We start from the raw sequence: 16601 nt of genomic DNA, 5'->3' as shown, positions 1-16601 counted from the left end.
ATGAGAATTCACTCTATTGCATGTGTGCTTATTAGATAAATACGAAAACTCATACATGTTTTTCTCCCATTTATTATCATTAGGTCATTTTACAATGAAAGGAAATATTTAAATTATAAAATGGAGGTGTTTGACACTGGTTAGATTCACACAGCCAAGGGAACAAACTCAAATCAAAGGTTCTACGTCCACATGTGATGTTTTCTACAAGAATGAAAACATCACATGTGCATCACACAGAGATTAAAGTCAGAGTTTCCCTTCGCACCTTTTTTTTTTTGCAGTGTAAATCCAGCCAGTGTACAGAAAACATATCATCTATGCAATAAAACATAAAGGAGGGCACTCCCTTCAGAGGGGAAAGACAATAGTATTGCATCCACTTGTTATTTTTAAATGGCATTGAGCATAATTATGAATGTATATGTGCATGTGTAACAAGCACGCAACCTTATATATAGATATATGTAGTCTATGACACGAGTGTCCACACATGTTGAGAAATTGCAGATTAGGCCCAGGCCTTAGAGAGTACCCACTCAACAATTAAAACAACAGTTAAGGCCAGCTCTTAACAGGAAAAATAAAACATACAGTGATGGGATATATAAATGCTGCACGTCAATAATGATGGGTAGAAAACAAACTTCTGAGATGCATCACTCGCAGTCAGAACCACGTCTGTGTCACAACGCAGAGCTCTGTCCTGTGATGGTCCTGACTGCAGGTTCAGACTCAGTCTTTCTCCAGAAAACGCTCTTGGACGACTCCCGGCGTGAGCGCAGGTCCTCTCAATCTATGAAACCGCTCCGTATAAAATGGCCCCTTGTGTCTTTAATGGAATCATCTTCCTGAAGGAGAAGCTAGCTGCACATTTCACTCTGTGCATAGATTCTGACGTACAAAAACAGCACAGATAGGTTCCTAACAAACAAGCATGAGCATCTTTTACACCTCGGAGGGAAACTTTCTCCATCAGCCTGCTCATGCAAGACAATCGTCTAAAAACATTTCATGTGACCACACCGATCCTCCAGGGGGGGAATTATCTGATTTGGTCGTTTTTTTTAAAACAACTTTTTGGCTTCTGCTCCGTTTAACATCAAACTCCTCGGAGGATGAAAGGTCTGAATGTGGTGTGCCTTGTGTGGCTCTGCAGCGGTGATGCAAGGCTGGGTGGGAGGAGGGTGCGGAGGAATGTGCATGTCAGTTTGACCCAGAGGGAAACTAATGATGGGCGAGCGAAACAAACGCCCCGCTCAGAAGTTGAGCTTTGTGACCGGTCGCTCTCTGCTCGCGTCCGTATTCTGGCTGTTGATGCGCTTGCGGTTACGCTTCATCTTGGAGAGGTCCTTGTCGAAGACCTCGCCCGATCGCAGCGCCGACACCAAGTCGTCAAACTCGCCGCCGTCGTCCTCCCCGTTGGCCTTCGCTTTCCGGGCCTGTCGCTCCTTCTCCCTCTGCTCTTTCAGCTGGTGACACAGAGGTTAAAAGTCAATTTATTAGACACATAATCCCCTCTGAATTTGTTAAGCATTGCAACATTTAGGGGAGAATACATTTTGGTTTCTTGTCAAGAGATAGATGACAAGATACTGAGCGGTTTTGTCGTATCATGGAATGGATCTTGTCATTCACCAAAGAAGCTACTAAAGCTAAACCACTCCTTGAAAGCAACACTTGATACTGTCAAGGCTGAACTGAATTCAACTATCAATTTGTAAAAAGGAATATATATATAATATCATTTTGTTGTGTCCTTCTTTCAAAAGTGTTGTTGTAACTCTGATTTCATTTCTGAGTCTCCAGAATATTGCAGATTATACTCCATAATTAATACACTATGGGTGTTGTACAGAGATGGGGTCGTTACTAAAAAAAAAGTAATATATTACATATTACTTTAAAAAAAAGAAAGTAATATATTACACTACTTCGTTATTCTCTAGATAAAGTAACTCGTTACTTTACTCGTTACTTTATTCGTTACTTTACTCGTTACTTTACTCGCAGGGCCGGCCCGCCCCTACAGGCAGATCACGCAGACTGCGGTGCACCTACAGTGTGCGCGCCACAGTTTTGCCTCTGCGAGACTCCACTTGCCCCCCAATTACTATTGCATTAAGGAAGACATAACACAAGTCTTTCTTTTGATATGCTCTAAAATAGGCTACCAGCCTACCACAACAAGCGAACAGTCTGTGAAACGTCAAGACACTAATTAATGAAACCAGTTCAAGACGCATTATTCTTATCATTCTTTATGAGCGCATAACGGTAAGGTATCTAATTACTTATTTATTTAGTATTCCATAACTTAGTAACAGAGATGGTCAAACTAAAGTGGTAGAGACATGGCAGAATTCCTACAATGAAGCGGGGCATTGAACTGTTCACCCGTGAGAGGGCGATCAACAAAAGAGAGCGAGCGGCCCCGTTGAGGGAGTTCACAGATGAAAAGACTCAGCCATGTTTATGCAGCACTGCACGTGGAGATGTGGTCTCGCAAATCGCGCAGATTACATAGGCCTACATGTATATAAACCTGCGGCGGAAACCCCTCTTGTCTGTCAGTGAGTGTGATTATTTTATAAAAGTAACGAAGTAACGCGTGTCGGGGCAATGTTAGTAACTGTAGTGTGATTACCGAATTATAAAAGTAACGCGTTACACTACTCCGTTACCGACAGAAGTAATATTATTACAGTAACGCGTTACACCCAACTCTGGTGTTGTATAACTGTGTCTCTGTTTGTCGTATGGAAACAGGAAATCAATCACACACCTGAGCTTCCATTTTGGCTCTGCGCTCCTCCTCCTCTTTGCGTTTCCGCATGTTCTCGTTCTCCTGCTGCGCCTCAGCGAACGACTGCAGGAACTGGTCAAAGATACCGAAGAACTCATCTGGCTGCATCTTGCTGGCGTCCTCCCCGAAGTGCTTTACTGCCTTCAGGAACTGTGGGACCAAAGGGAAGGGGGCACATGGGATTAGATTTACAGCGGGACCCAGCAGCACTGTGTTTTACTCTCCGTCTTCCACTGTTTTACAGGAGAGTCGTTACGTCCCCCCTCTTTGAAATAAGAGCAGGGTACCAGTGGTCGGGCTTTGAAGCCGGTGTTAACCCAGATCTGACCAACTACTGATTACAGCCGAGGGCAGAGGCTGGAGCCAGAGCACAAATTAAGGCAACATGTCTGGAGGGTTTTCCACAGTGAGTTAAAAAGGACAACATCCAGATGTGAGAACATAAACCTTCTGAGATGTGTGGAAATTTGTACATGACACGCATGCTTTCAACAAATCAGACACATGAAGGGGAGCAAAGATGATGAGTTACTCCAATTATTTGTAGTCAGTTAAATTATTAATCTGTTACTGCTGCAACTAATGAATATTTAAAATATCAATAATTAGCAGGTTATTTTGTAGACGTATTAGTTGATCTATAAAATGACATTAGATAGTGAAAAAAGCCATCCTACGTTCTCAAAGATCTAAATATATTCAAGTTTATTATAATACAAAACAGAGAAAGGCAGGAAATCTCCATATTTTAGATGTTGGAAATTCAATGTTCTGCCATTTTTGCATTAAAAATAACTTTAAAAAATAATCGAATGTCAAAAATAATAGGTATATTCTTTCTGTCGATCAACTAATAGATAACTTGACTTATCGTTGTAGCTATAAAGTTCATTAGTGCATTCAGATTTGATATTTATTTTGACTCCCTCAATGAAACACGATCTCTGTGAGGAAAATGTCACTTTTCCTCTTTACATGTTGGTATGTATGCCCTGCGACACACAATCCAGATGCACGGAGCTGTTTTAAGGGTCAGCATGTTCTCTGGCTCCCAATAATGAGCACCGAGAACTCCTGTAAACACGTTCACATATTTCACTGTGGGACACCGTAAATGATTCACAGAAACTAATGGCTGCCATGTGACCAGCCGAGCACAATGAGCACACACCGTGGGGTAAAAAAACACCAGATTGAGATAAAAAGCCTGCAGCAATAAATGTGGGCAGACACATAAATTCAGGGTGTCAAGCGCTCCTCAGAAAGGTGAATACTCTCAGGTTTCTGGCAGTGAAACATTCACTTTAGCAATGAGGAAATGAGACTCTAATGTACTCAAAAGCCACCCACATTAAAATGTATGAGTATGTTGCATTTACAGAAAATATTCCCAATATAAAAAAGGTCAAACAATGTGGTGTAAAATAATATCCTCTGCTCCTGGTTCTGTCTCTTGACCTGCACACATGGCAGCGAGCAGAATGACCGATAAAACGTCAGAGGTGCTGCGACAGGAAGCTGAAACACTCTCTCCTGCTGCTAGCCTTCCTACAGAGGTGACAGATGAGGTCAATGTGCAGAGAGAAGAAATGGGATGCGAGCTTTCATCGTCTGCACACGCTCAGTTTTTATCACCAGGACGTACCAGTTCCTTGGCCTCGATGAGAGAGTCCTCCACGTCGGAGAAGCTGAAGCTGGCCACGGTGATGAACTGACTCACCACCGACACAAACTTGTCGCCGTGCTGCTGCGGTCGATTCTTCTGGAATTCCAGCTCCTACGAGAGAAAGTTATCCAGGCCAGGAAAAGTAGGTTAGAGAGAAAGCACAGAAAGACCTGCTCGGAGCATTGTGTAACAGCATGACCAATCCATAACATGTATTATGTAATCGATCTGTTGTGACTCACACTCTCCACATTTTTCAAGCCGCTGCGCAGGTTGCCGATATCTTTTTCCATCTCAGTCATGCTGCAAAAAAACAAACAATGGTTCAGTTTAAGGTTATGCAACAAAACACCAAGACATCCAGTTAGATATACATCTGCTTAGGGATGACTCAAACAGGTTGATCGGGTATGAGTGAAAATATTTATTTACATTATATAGTGGAATTTGAATTACTGATTAAGGTTTGACTAATTTGTAGCTCCATTTAAAAAGATTAAAATAGAAGATTTTTAGAAAATGTACAATTTATTATTTAATTTATAAATAACTACTCATTTATATCTATGTATTTATTTAGTTTTGTAAGTAAGGAAAGCAATGTTTAGCTCAATCCTGATGGAGCCAAAATGCTACTTGCCTGAGTTTATTATTTGTATTATTATGTCACTTTTATTTGTATTTGTTGAGCACTTCCGGCAATCGTCACATGGGCGTGGTTTGTGTATTTAGGTCACCTGTTACATATCGGGTGCGGATGACAGAGGGTGAGCTTGCGCTGACATTTTTTCTGTTGACCGTTTTGGTCCTTCCGAGTTATTGTGCGTTTGATTTAGTTTATTAAATATCATCAACCGTTTCTTAAACTTCAGTATGGACTTTCTCATTGAAAATGTGTCACGGCATAAAGCCAAGCTTAGCCTCTTGGCCACTCAAATTTAAATGGGGATTGAGCCGCCACATTACCCATAAAACTAAGATCCCAGTCACTTTTAGGGATACAGCTCATTCATTTAACACTGGTATAAACAATGGAGCGCGCCTTATAAATACAACATGTAGAGAAAACAGCAGGTTCTCCGCAGCTCCACCTACTTGACTTTGGCTGCCTCGGAGAGACTCTTCAGGTCCTCCTGGAACATCAGGACTTTGGGGTATTTCTTCTCCAGGATGGTGATCAGGTAGTGCAGGAGAGTGATGTTCCTGCAAACAGAAACAGACACACTGAGGCAAACCGACTCAAGGCTGTAAACTTGTCAAATGTGCAATATATATGGCTTTTGTTATTTACGTTCAGATATAAATAACCATATGGACGTTCGTCTATATCACATTCCCTCTTCCAGATGTGACTTTCATGCATTTTACGCGCCTTCTCTCCTTACAATTGATAGTTTTTCTTACTTGTCGATACTGGATTTGGTATCAGCGATCTTGTTGAGTGAAGACACCTTGAAGCCGTAAGCGTTGCCCCTCTGCCCTTTGTTCATGTAGTTCCCGAAGGCCAGCACCACCTCCAGCAGCTGCTTCAGGTTCTTGCTGTGCAGAATCTCCTTAGACGCCCTGCTCAGAGCTGAGACAGAGAAGCAACAAGTAAACAAATGTTAGAGGGTAATTCAAGGTGCTGACAGATTTATTTTAGGTAGCTAGGCCAATATAAAAAGCTGAAAATACAGAGCATTAGAGTTTAAGAGTCTAACAGGAAGGACTACATGCTTCAGAATGCTCATCCCACATAACACAGATGGCTTTCCATGGTTAAAATAAACAGAATACAAGTATAATTTTCAGTTATTTATACAAAACTAAACATGTTTAAGGTAATGTCAGTTGTGTATAAAACTACAAAACGTTCCCTACCTTCAACTTTGGGTTTTGATCTCAGCTATCCTCTCTGCAAACTTCTTTTTGAAGTACAGAGACTGCAGCCGCTGCTGGTAGTGGTTTATTCTGGAGGATGGAAAATGTGTGTAAGAGGAGAACAGAAATAGACAAAAGTAATAGATTATAAACAAGGAAACCCAACGGTTTAGACAAAAGCCACAAACATGGACATTGTGCTTAAGAAAAATAGAAGTTCAAGCTTACTAAATGGCACATATAAAGTTGTGGTAATGACGCTTATCTTTGGCAGCGTTTCACATTTCAGCGTATAAACCGTAAACTGTGCGGCTAATGAATACCAGTGACATCTGTCCCTCCAGTCCTACTGCTCTCAGTCAGCTCCAAATGGCAAATACTGGCAAAGTAAAGCTAATTATCAAGTTAACAGAACGTTCTGTTGTTTCTATACTGAAGTCAGTTACTTTCTAATCTTCGCTTAGCAGGCCATGTATGCAGTCAGTGGTTGAGTTGCAACATGTTGCCTTTGTTCCTTCCATGTTACAGGTCTTATCACATTACAGTTATTACATTACGGAGCAATGTATTCACCAACACAATTAAGAGTGATTCACACATTCAGCTATTGTTCCTGGGGTAAGTGGAAACCCATGTGTCATTTCCCTGCCCTGACTCAGAGCAAACAATGGTCATTGTCCGCCGATATACAGAGTGCTGCACTGATCTAAAGCTGAATGTGTTTTATACAGAATTTAAAAAGGTAACACATGAGAAAAAACCCGTACCTGCTCATCTCGTAGAAGAAGCGGTCGGGTTTTGCCATTCGGTCCAGCTCATGTTTGTGCTCCTCCAGGAGATCCACGTCGCTTTTTTCTGGCACAAACTTCAGCAGCTGATGACGCAGGAAAACAGTTAATATTTCAAACATACCTGTGTGCTGTTCTGTCTGTGAAAGCAAGTTGTTATATATTTGTGCAAGCTCTTAATTAGGTTTGCAGTGTGTTGTTATTGGGTAAAACCTTTATTATATAATCTTTATTTATTTTGATCTTTTTAAATATAATAGTTAGCTCCTAGTACTAGACTCCTGGTACTAGGATGGGTTAAAAGCAGAGGACACATTTCACTGTGTGTGCTGTGTGCTCTGCATGTGTGACCATTACAGAGGGTTTCATCCCTCCCAATGTGTTCATCATGTATGGATTTGCATTTTTATCATGCTTTGATTTTGAAGCACATGGAGTCTACGCCTGCCATAGTAGATTGCTAGAATTAAACTCGACTGGCATCTCATTGTCTTTCTCCAAAACAAAATCAAGAAAATCTCATGCTGATGTTTGTTACCTTGCACCATTGTATAAAAGGCTCTAAAAACATGAAAGTGTCATGAATTCCCGATGCTGCTATTTTTAGGAAGCAGCCAATCACTAGATGACGGCAGATTTGATCCTCCGTCAGTACCTGCTCCAGCATGTCTTTGGGAAGGTCCTCCTGTTCGTCCATGGTGAGGATGGCTCTCTTCATCTCCTCGTTTGAAAGCTTCAGCCTGCAGCACAACACAAATATAAGCATTACTTTATCTTGGACTACTCACATTGAAATCATCAAACTCACTAAGACATAATTACCATGTTGTCTTTTGCATAACGTTTCCTCAAATGTACCTGTTTATGTTTGCAACTGTATTTATCTTCAGCTTTTATTTTGATATCTTTGTTCTCACCTGTTTATATATTTCTCTGTTAGGTACCATTGACTTCACTTTATTTCCCCTGGCAGTTTGGTTGGTTTGAAGCTTTCTTTGCATATATGGGATTTTTTGTGTGTTTTCATGCTATTATTTATATTTTAAAGTGTTTATTTTTAGCATCTCTTATTAGGGCTGCTCAATTAATCGTATTTTAATCGCAATTACGATTATGGCTGGCAACGATTACGAAAACAACGTAATCGAAATAAAACGATTATTTTTTTATTATTACTTTTTTTTTCAAATAACTTTTTTTTGTATTGGTTTTTCAGTTGAATCATACTTAAAGTTCAGGATAATCAACTGTTAAAAACATACTGTTCAAATGTTTTTTTTCAATAAATGGATGTTTTCAAAGTAAATGGATAATCGTTTTTAATAATCGTGATATAAATTATTGACCCAAATAATCGAGATTATGATTTTTGCCATAATCGAGCAGCCCTATCTCTTATTGATATTTTTGAGAATCAGAAATCAGTCTTCATTTTTAGACAATGGGGAATTTAAGTGTTATGATTTTGATACAATCTTACCTCGAGAGCAAGATGTTGCAGTTTTGAGCTCGACGGCCATCAATGACTGACAGCTCCTTGACTTTTTTAGAGCTCAGCGTGTCGTCTTCCGCCTCTTTCTGCGAGCAAAAGTAATGAAGAGGTTAGAGCGCAACACCAGGCTGTTTTAACTAGCACCGATTCATTTCACTCACAGGCACACAAATACGACAAACACCCTTAAATCCCAGACAAGAACTACCAAGACTTTGAAAACAGACATACATGAGTACATGCAAACATCCCACACACATCACAGACCGTACAATCTATTGGACACACATTCACTTAAAACAGTACATGACATATACGACACATACATAAAGTCTAAGGAGTGACACACAAATCCAGAGTGTATATCTACTGTACTGTAAGAGGACTCACCTGTTTGCTGTTATTGATCAAAAAGAAGTCCTAAAATGCAGGCAGGAAGCAGGGAAGATGTAAGCACTCATTAGAATAAGTAAAGCAGTTACGTGATTGCAGCCCATCAAAACAAACAGCAGATGAATCACAGATCATTCAGCACTTAGACGACGACGGAGTAATGAAGTGAGCAGCAGTGAGACGTGAGTGGGTGTTCGGGTGTTCATTACGTGCCAATAGTTCACATGCTGTGCACGTTAATAAATTATACTTCTGTTTGAACTAATCAGGTCAACATGGAGGATGTAAATGTAGTACATGTTGTCTTTGTGTTTGTGAAAAGAGACAATTCTAATTATTAATTATTTTTACATCTTATTATTATTATTATTATTATTATTATTATTGATGTTGTTCATGCTTCTGTACATTTTAAAGACATGCTCATTCACTGTTTGCAACTAATAAAGACACTATTTATTGTGAATATCTAGAACTAAAATAATTGCAAACATTAAAAAAAGACAATTCTGAGCAGCTCACTCATGTATTTTCAATCACATATGGCAAAATGATCCAAACCACAAACAAAAATAGCATTCCATTCAAATGTAAAAAGCGTTTAAGATTCAAGCATGAACATTTTGCATCTATAAACCCCCATATATATCTGGCAATTTCCCCCCACTGCTCTTATGACTAAGCTGGCTTTAGTTTGTTTACTTGACCTCTCCCCTCTTCCCTTCCCCAGCTTTGCTTCAGAATTTAAAAGTTGCAAAACAGGGAGAATTTGCAGAAAATCTCAAGCCAATTCTAAATCCAACAATACGAGCAGCTGAGCCCTGAGCCACTGAACCAGCCCCCCCCGCCCTCTGATACAAGACGTGTGTTGCTGTGGAGAGGAAGTGCTTGGCCCTCAGTACCTGCTGCCTCTGATAGGCGGAGAAGGTCTTCTCAATGTCGTCCAGATCCAGGATTTTAAAGACCTTGGCGTCGTCCACGTCCATCCACACAGTGCCCTCCAGCTTATTCTGAGCAGAGGACAACAACACATGAATATCTGGTGTTGTAAACAAACATGATGTCATTAAATATTACACATCCAGCTCCTACCTCAGCTAACTTGGACCAGTTGAAGGACTTGAGCGCATTGGCTGGCTGGGGGATGTTCTTCTGCTTCAGGGAGGGTCCCAGGGGGCCTCCCGGCGGGGGTGGGATGCCTCCCATGGGCATGCGTCCAGGAGGAGGCGGGGGTCCACCCGGAGGAGGGGGTGGGGGAGGCGGAGGAGGCATGCCCCCGGGGGGAGGCGGGGGAGGTGGGCACAGCCCCGCAAAAGCTGATAGGGGCGGAGGAGGCATGGGACCACCGGGGGGGGCCGGGGGGGAGCGGCGGACCTCCAGGAACCACCGCTGCCTGTCTCTGCAGGGAGAGAGTTACACAATGTGAACATGTTGCTAATATTACAGGAGAAAATGCGTCATACATTTAAATCATTTAAACATGTTAAAGACTGTCAATGTCGAAATATAAAACGTAGGACATTACAATAAAGGGGAAAGTGCTACTATTTCAGACAACAGCAACGTAAAGTAACAAATCAATATCCAAAATGAAATAAATAATACATGGATTTTCTAATTTTGGATATCTGCTTTTTATCTGCTATGGACAGCTGTTTGCAATACTGTATATATTTGTACTGTTGTAATATATTAAAATTCATTCCCATCACACCAGTGACCATTATATTTGTATATTTTCTGTTCCTTCTTTTTATGTATACCTCGTAATGTGTGTATATGTGTCTATGTCTAAGTTAGTATGTGTGTGTATATATTTCTTATATTTTTGTATTCTTTGGGATGGTGAGAATCAGAATGTCCATCAGCCTGTCTGTACCACACACACAAAGGATTAACAAAAAAGTTGACTTTGACTCTGATCTGGGTCGTTGTCTATTATGTGAACTCAGTGATGGTTGTTTTGGTTTTATTTACAGGTTTTACCATCATGTGTTTATAATAAAGTGGCGCAGTGAATACGAAGGGGAACGTACGAGGCTGAGTTCGTGCAGGCGGGCGGTGAGTTCGGACACGTGCTGTTTAACGTTCTTGTGCTCCGTGCTCTCCTTCTCCAGCTTCTCTTTCATCTTGTTCAGCGTCTGCATCATGTCCTCCCTTCTCCTGAGTCTTTGCATCACATTCTCGCTCCTTCTTATCAAACTTCTGCTGCAGCTCGTGGTGCTCTGTGGGGAAAAGTCACAGTTATGTTCGCCATAAAGAGTTGACTAAAACCACGATTTGATTTGACATTTAAGTGTTACAAACCTTTTCTCATTTTCTCTGCCTGCTCTTTCCACTGTTTGACCTCATTCTCATTAACCAGCCTACAGAGAGGACGACACACATATTCAGTGAACAGCTCCAGTCATTGTTCCTCTGAACTTTGAAAGTTATTTTTAAGCCAGCACCGTTGAGCATTGTGGCTTTTATGTCTTGTAAAACCAATTTGTTCTACATTCTTTAATCTGGCAGCCGAGCACTCGTTGGGCTGTTTCAGAGGCACTCACATCCGGACTACGTTCTTCACGTTGAAGTTCTCCAGTGGTGCGACGTCGGGGTCGTGACCTTTGTCGTTCTGCAGGACCATCTGCTGGACGATGCGGTCCAACAGCAGCCAGTACTGCACCGTGTTACCGCTTCTCTTGTCTGAGGAGAGACGAATGAACAGTCACATAAAGAGCAGAGGGATCGTATCTCTATTATATCTCAGAAAGTACAGAAAAATGTGGATCCACAGCAATGGTTTGAATATGAATGACTTTTTATTGTTGTCCAAAATGAGTATTCTAGCTGCTCATGAGAAGATAAAGAGACCTATGGTTACAGCATGTTTACACATTACAGTGTTACTGATTGGTTAGTCTGCATCCATAATAGGGGACAACATGTTTACTTTAGTGATGTTATTTAGCGTGAAAAAACACACTAAGCTACATAAGTGATTTGATTTGATTTGATTTGATATACTTTATTAATCCCGGTGGGGAAATTGTTTCTCTGCATTTGACCCGTCCTAGTGTTGGGAGCAGTGGGCTGCCATTTTGAACAGCGCCCGGGGAGCAGTGTAGGGAACGGTGCCTTGCTCAGGGACACCTCGGTAGCACTTGGTCTTTCTGGTTTGCCAAGCCAAGTCTGGTTTGCCAAGCCAAGTCCCTATCGACTTCGCCACCACCGCCCCCATAGAAAACATCCTGATATGGCTCTTTACAAGGATAATATGAATCATCACATCATGCTCAGTAATTTCCTCTTTCTAATGAAGTGCCATCACAAGCTAGCACTTTATTAACTCATAATGGCCACACATGGATTTGAGGCTTAAGTGGTTATTATGCTCTTAATGCCTCAAGGAAGTGACGGGGGGTGGTCTCATTAAAAAGCCACTTATAGGAGGAGGTAAGTGTTGAAGAAAAAGACTCCTTTGTCCTTTGGTGACCTTTTGTTTTCAAGACAAATGACATGAAAACTAGCTCATTTTAATCTGCCTTGATGCATTTCCTTTTGCATGAAAAAAAGGTATTAAACTAAAACAGTCTTCAGCTGTGAGAAAATAGAGCCTTCACTTCGGGAATGTCCTGATCCAATTTCTGGAGTGACTAATCTGGAAAAAGTCAACAACTCCTTATCTTTCTGGCCTGAAACCAGGAGGACTAATACTACCTGGAGCCTCGTTATATTTCAGTATATTTTAAACACAAATCGCTTTTACAGCAGAAAGTATATGGAGTCTAAACATTTCAATTTCATAATCTAGTCATGATTAGAAAACTCTTACGTGGCATGAGGAGACAGTGGTGCAGGACAGACATAAAGTGCGGGTGTGCGTCTGTGTGGTTCATCTTCTTGCGGATGAGATCAAAAACTTGGGTGGCACTTTTGGTATCTATATGTACCTGGAGGAGAAGAAAGGAAACAACAAGTCCCATAAATGCTTCTGCTGAATATTTCACAGTCAGAAATAATACGCAGGAATCAGGTCAGTTTCCTTACCGACTCATAACGTTTGGACAGAGCCAGCTCATCCTCGTTCCGCAGCATCTCAAAGTAGTCTAAATGCCTGAGGGGGGAGAGGGATGGATTAGAGAGGCAAGTGTGATGCATTTATATACCCACAGATTTACTTTAAAATCTCTCTGGAAGCTAGAGTTGAAATAGAGTTTGTGTTGTAGGTAGGATCGGCTGGTTTTTGCATGATTACAAAAATGTATGGATATGTACATTTAGAAAAAACTATTTCTGAATGCAAATCTCACAGCTTTGGAGTTAGGTATCAAACGCAAAACAATCTTAACACTAAGTTGTTTTTACCTGTCGTTTATACAATGGAAAATATTGTCCCAATAAAAGGAAATGCTTTAATTAAAATCTGCTTTCTCCATGCTTAGTGTCTCATATGTTTCTTGTATCTTTTAAGATATAAGGAGACTCATTAGAGAAGATCACTGATATTTGTAAAGGTATATGGAAGGCCTTTGATTATATTTGGTAACATTTATTTCACTTTATGACAAATGAAAACATGTCTTAAAGGAGACCTATCATGCTATATTTGAATAATATATTGTAGGGCCATACCTATATAAGGTATATTTATACGTTTTCTTTTTGAAAATACCAAACGGATCATGCATTTTAGCCATGCCTCGTTTTGCTCTCCTCCACCCCTGTCTTTGCATGAGCTGCAGCTGACCACGCCCCCCTGCAAAGGAGGGGGCCGAGTTACGAGTTCATGTTACCATGCTGTTACCATGCTGTTACCATGCTGTTACCATGCTGTTACCATGCTGTTACCATGCTGTTACCATGCCACGGCAATCTCTCATTCCCCTGATTGGTGGAAAGTCGGCCATATAGGCGGAGCTCCTCGTCACTGACGTCAGACTATTTTCAAATCTGTATCAGTCTGTATCAAATCCGTTAAAGCCCCGTTTTTAGAGATGTTGGGTATGGAGGAAAAGAGAGAGGGTTGTGTTTTCTGACACTTGGTGAGTTCCCTGACACACGAGGACACATATTCATGTACAAAAGACGTACAAAAGTGCATTTTGCATGATAGGTCCCCTTTAAGTATTGCAAGATACAAGGGTAACAAGATAACAACATACGCTATCTATTTATGTAGCTACGTTTTTAATAAGTATTTAAATATTTAACATTTGGTTTAATTATTTATCTATTTGAGTAATGGTCTCATGTTATTTTCTTTAAGTTCGTATTGTAAACAAAAAAAAAGAAAAAGATCTTGCAAATGAATCCCTTATTTTTTTTATAATTGTATGTTGTTAATATTCTAGGTGGAGACATCATCTTTATCTCACCTGTCTAGCGTGGAGTTTTCATGAGAGCGCAGCTTATCGATCACAGGTTGGATCCCCAACATGAGAAACTCATATCGTAGGTGGATACGGAATTCCAAACTTGTCTGTATGTGATGAAAAATATATGAATTAGCAGAAAGTATAGCATGGAAGAGTGGCTTAGGGACAATATGACCTACGGGTGGGAAGAGAATCATAAAAGCTGTCTAATGTGTATAATTCACCTCTCCAGCGCCCTGACTCAGCACAGCGTTGATAAAGGACATGATGGCTGTTTTCAGGTTGACCTCATCTCTGTATCGCCCCGTACTCCGGTCCAGATCGTTTATAAGAGTCTGCAGGATGACAGGTCATTACAGGAGTTAAATATCTTCACCCAACGTTGCTTTTAAACTACTTTCTAACCATAACTCAGCACCTAGCTTGTTCCCACCCACCTGAAACCGCGTCCTCTCGCAGGTGAAGCGTTGGTAGTGCAGCATGGCCTCCAGGATCTTCTTATGTCCGCCAGGCACCAGGCACACGGCGCCCATTATCTCCAACACGGCCACCTTGGTCTTGATGTTCTCCGTGGCCAGGCTCTGAGCGATGATGTTGATGCTCTCGGTGTGAGAGAGGACGTGGGCGCGGCCCTGCGAGTTGTTCATCAGCGCTTTGATGCAGCCAATCAGAGACGTGTGGATCTGCGATTCGGTGGTCTCGTAGTCCATGCTCTTCAGGAAGTTTAGGATACATGTCAGACCGTCCAGGTCAATGAAACGCGTCACAAACCTGAGAGGAGAGAAATCGTATCAGTTTGGAAAACTAGTTTGATTAGAAATATAATTATACTGTCGTCTCATAAAACAAATAGCTAAATATGTTTCCAATCCGTTGAGCCGGCCCGGCTAAACGGATTGGATTGCCGCCCTGTCTGTCAGCCTTCCATCTCGTGCACGCACAAATGTATCTCGTGCCCTCATTGGGCGTGCCGTCATTGGGCGTGCATTGCAGCAGTACTTCAATGACTCGCCAGCAACAGGCGGCCACTTTCACCAGTCTGCTGACGTCATGTGCGCGTTCATGTGTGTTGGAGGAGGTGCTCTGTAAGGAAGTCTGAAGGAAGGGGCGGATTCTTTTCGGCTGTGTACTTTCAAATTTGAGTGCACTCGAGCCGGTTTCTGAAACTTACCTACCCCACCTTTAAGTAAATGTCATGAATAACTCATAACATCTGCTTTGTAAAGGTTCTCCGAACGGAAATGCTTTGATGCACATTCCCGTCAATACAAAAATCTTTAACTAAAACGGCAGTGACTGTGCTGGGAGGAACTATAAGGAGTCAAAGGCAGGGTGAGAGGAGGTCAAATGAGAGGAGATGTGCTGACGGATGAGGTTTTGTGTAAAGGACACGAAGGAGATAAAGTATTCGTCCACCTCATAGGTTGTGTCCTCAGAGCCGTCTTCAAGCTCTCGATGGTTTTGTTCCTCTCCTCCTCGTCTTCTTTCTCCAGAGCGAGGAGCGTCGTTCTCTGTCGGAAAAAGATGAAACATCATGAAGAGTCTGAAGCCTGGCAATTTACAGCCAACACAAAGGAAATATGTGAACTGAAAAGTAATGTTATTTGTTGTAGTTAATGTTATTACTTACAGCTGCCATTGAGTTAAGCTGATCAATGTAGTATTCTGGCCAACTAGTTGCACTTTTGTTTTCTTCTTGTTCCTGGATGAAAAGAGAATAACAGGCATAAACGATGCTGTGCGGTGATCTTTGAAGGCTTTTTTTTTCAGGAATGATAATTGAAACAACAAGATAAGTAATATAGAAAGAAAATGTGTTTGACATATGAATATTAAGTGTTTGGAAGTTAAAAACATTACATACAATTGTTGTTTTGACATTTAATAAAGTCACATGGGTGGACAAGATGTTATTTGGATCACATGTTTGAATACATTAAAGTTGAACTGAAACCAGATGGAGAACTTTAGTTGCATGCATTTTCCACCCATTGACTTTGAGGGACATGAAACATACAAACACACGGGGAACACAAGGTCCGGGGAGTAAATAGCCAGATGCCAAAAGATGGAGCAGGAACTCAAAGTAGGGCGGCACAGATATCCTATGTTATTAAGGAGCGCTTCACTGAGTTTCAGCAGGAGGCGAGGAGCGCAGAAAAGAGAGCACAGCTGCTTGAGAAAATCTTGAGATTAGCAAATGAGAGTTTAAACTGCGGATTAAGGACATGGCAGA

General features: G+C 41.3%; 1 protein-coding gene across 1 annotated transcript in view; it reads right to left on the bottom strand.

The window, feature by feature from the left end:
* Positions 1-56: 56 nt before the first annotated feature.
* LOC117533821 (disheveled-associated activator of morphogenesis 1-like) overlaps positions 57-16601 on the bottom strand; it is a 50942-nt gene continuing 34397 nt past the window's right edge. The window contains 26 exon segments of the mRNA XM_034197777.1: positions 57-1472; positions 2786-2956; positions 4452-4583; positions 4715-4775; positions 5568-5675; positions 5877-6045; positions 6333-6348; positions 6350-6422; positions 7100-7206; positions 7776-7860; positions 8601-8698; positions 9003-9032; positions 9908-10015; positions 10098-10373; positions 10375-10404; positions 11042-11161; positions 11163-11230; positions 11313-11371; positions 11555-11693; positions 12823-12940; positions 13038-13104; positions 14366-14469; positions 14590-14700; positions 14803-15136; positions 15782-15876; positions 15996-16067. Of these exon segments, the coding sequence (XP_034053668.1) occupies positions 1260-1472; positions 2786-2956; positions 4452-4583; positions 4715-4775; positions 5568-5675; positions 5877-6045; positions 6333-6348; positions 6350-6422; positions 7100-7206; positions 7776-7860; positions 8601-8698; positions 9003-9032; positions 9908-10015; positions 10098-10373; positions 10375-10404; positions 11042-11161; positions 11163-11230; positions 11313-11371; positions 11555-11693; positions 12823-12940; positions 13038-13104; positions 14366-14469; positions 14590-14700; positions 14803-15136; positions 15782-15876; positions 15996-16067 (2964 nt within the window). The 3' untranslated portion in view covers positions 57-1259.

This window comes from Gymnodraco acuticeps, unplaced genomic scaffold, assembly GCF_902827175.1.
Source record: "Gymnodraco acuticeps unplaced genomic scaffold, fGymAcu1.1, whole genome shotgun sequence".
Lineage (NCBI taxonomy): Eukaryota > Metazoa > Chordata > Actinopteri > Perciformes > Bathydraconidae > Gymnodraco > Gymnodraco acuticeps.
Note: the sequence above shows the minus strand (reverse complement) of the source record. Positions and strands in the feature narration are given on the sequence as shown.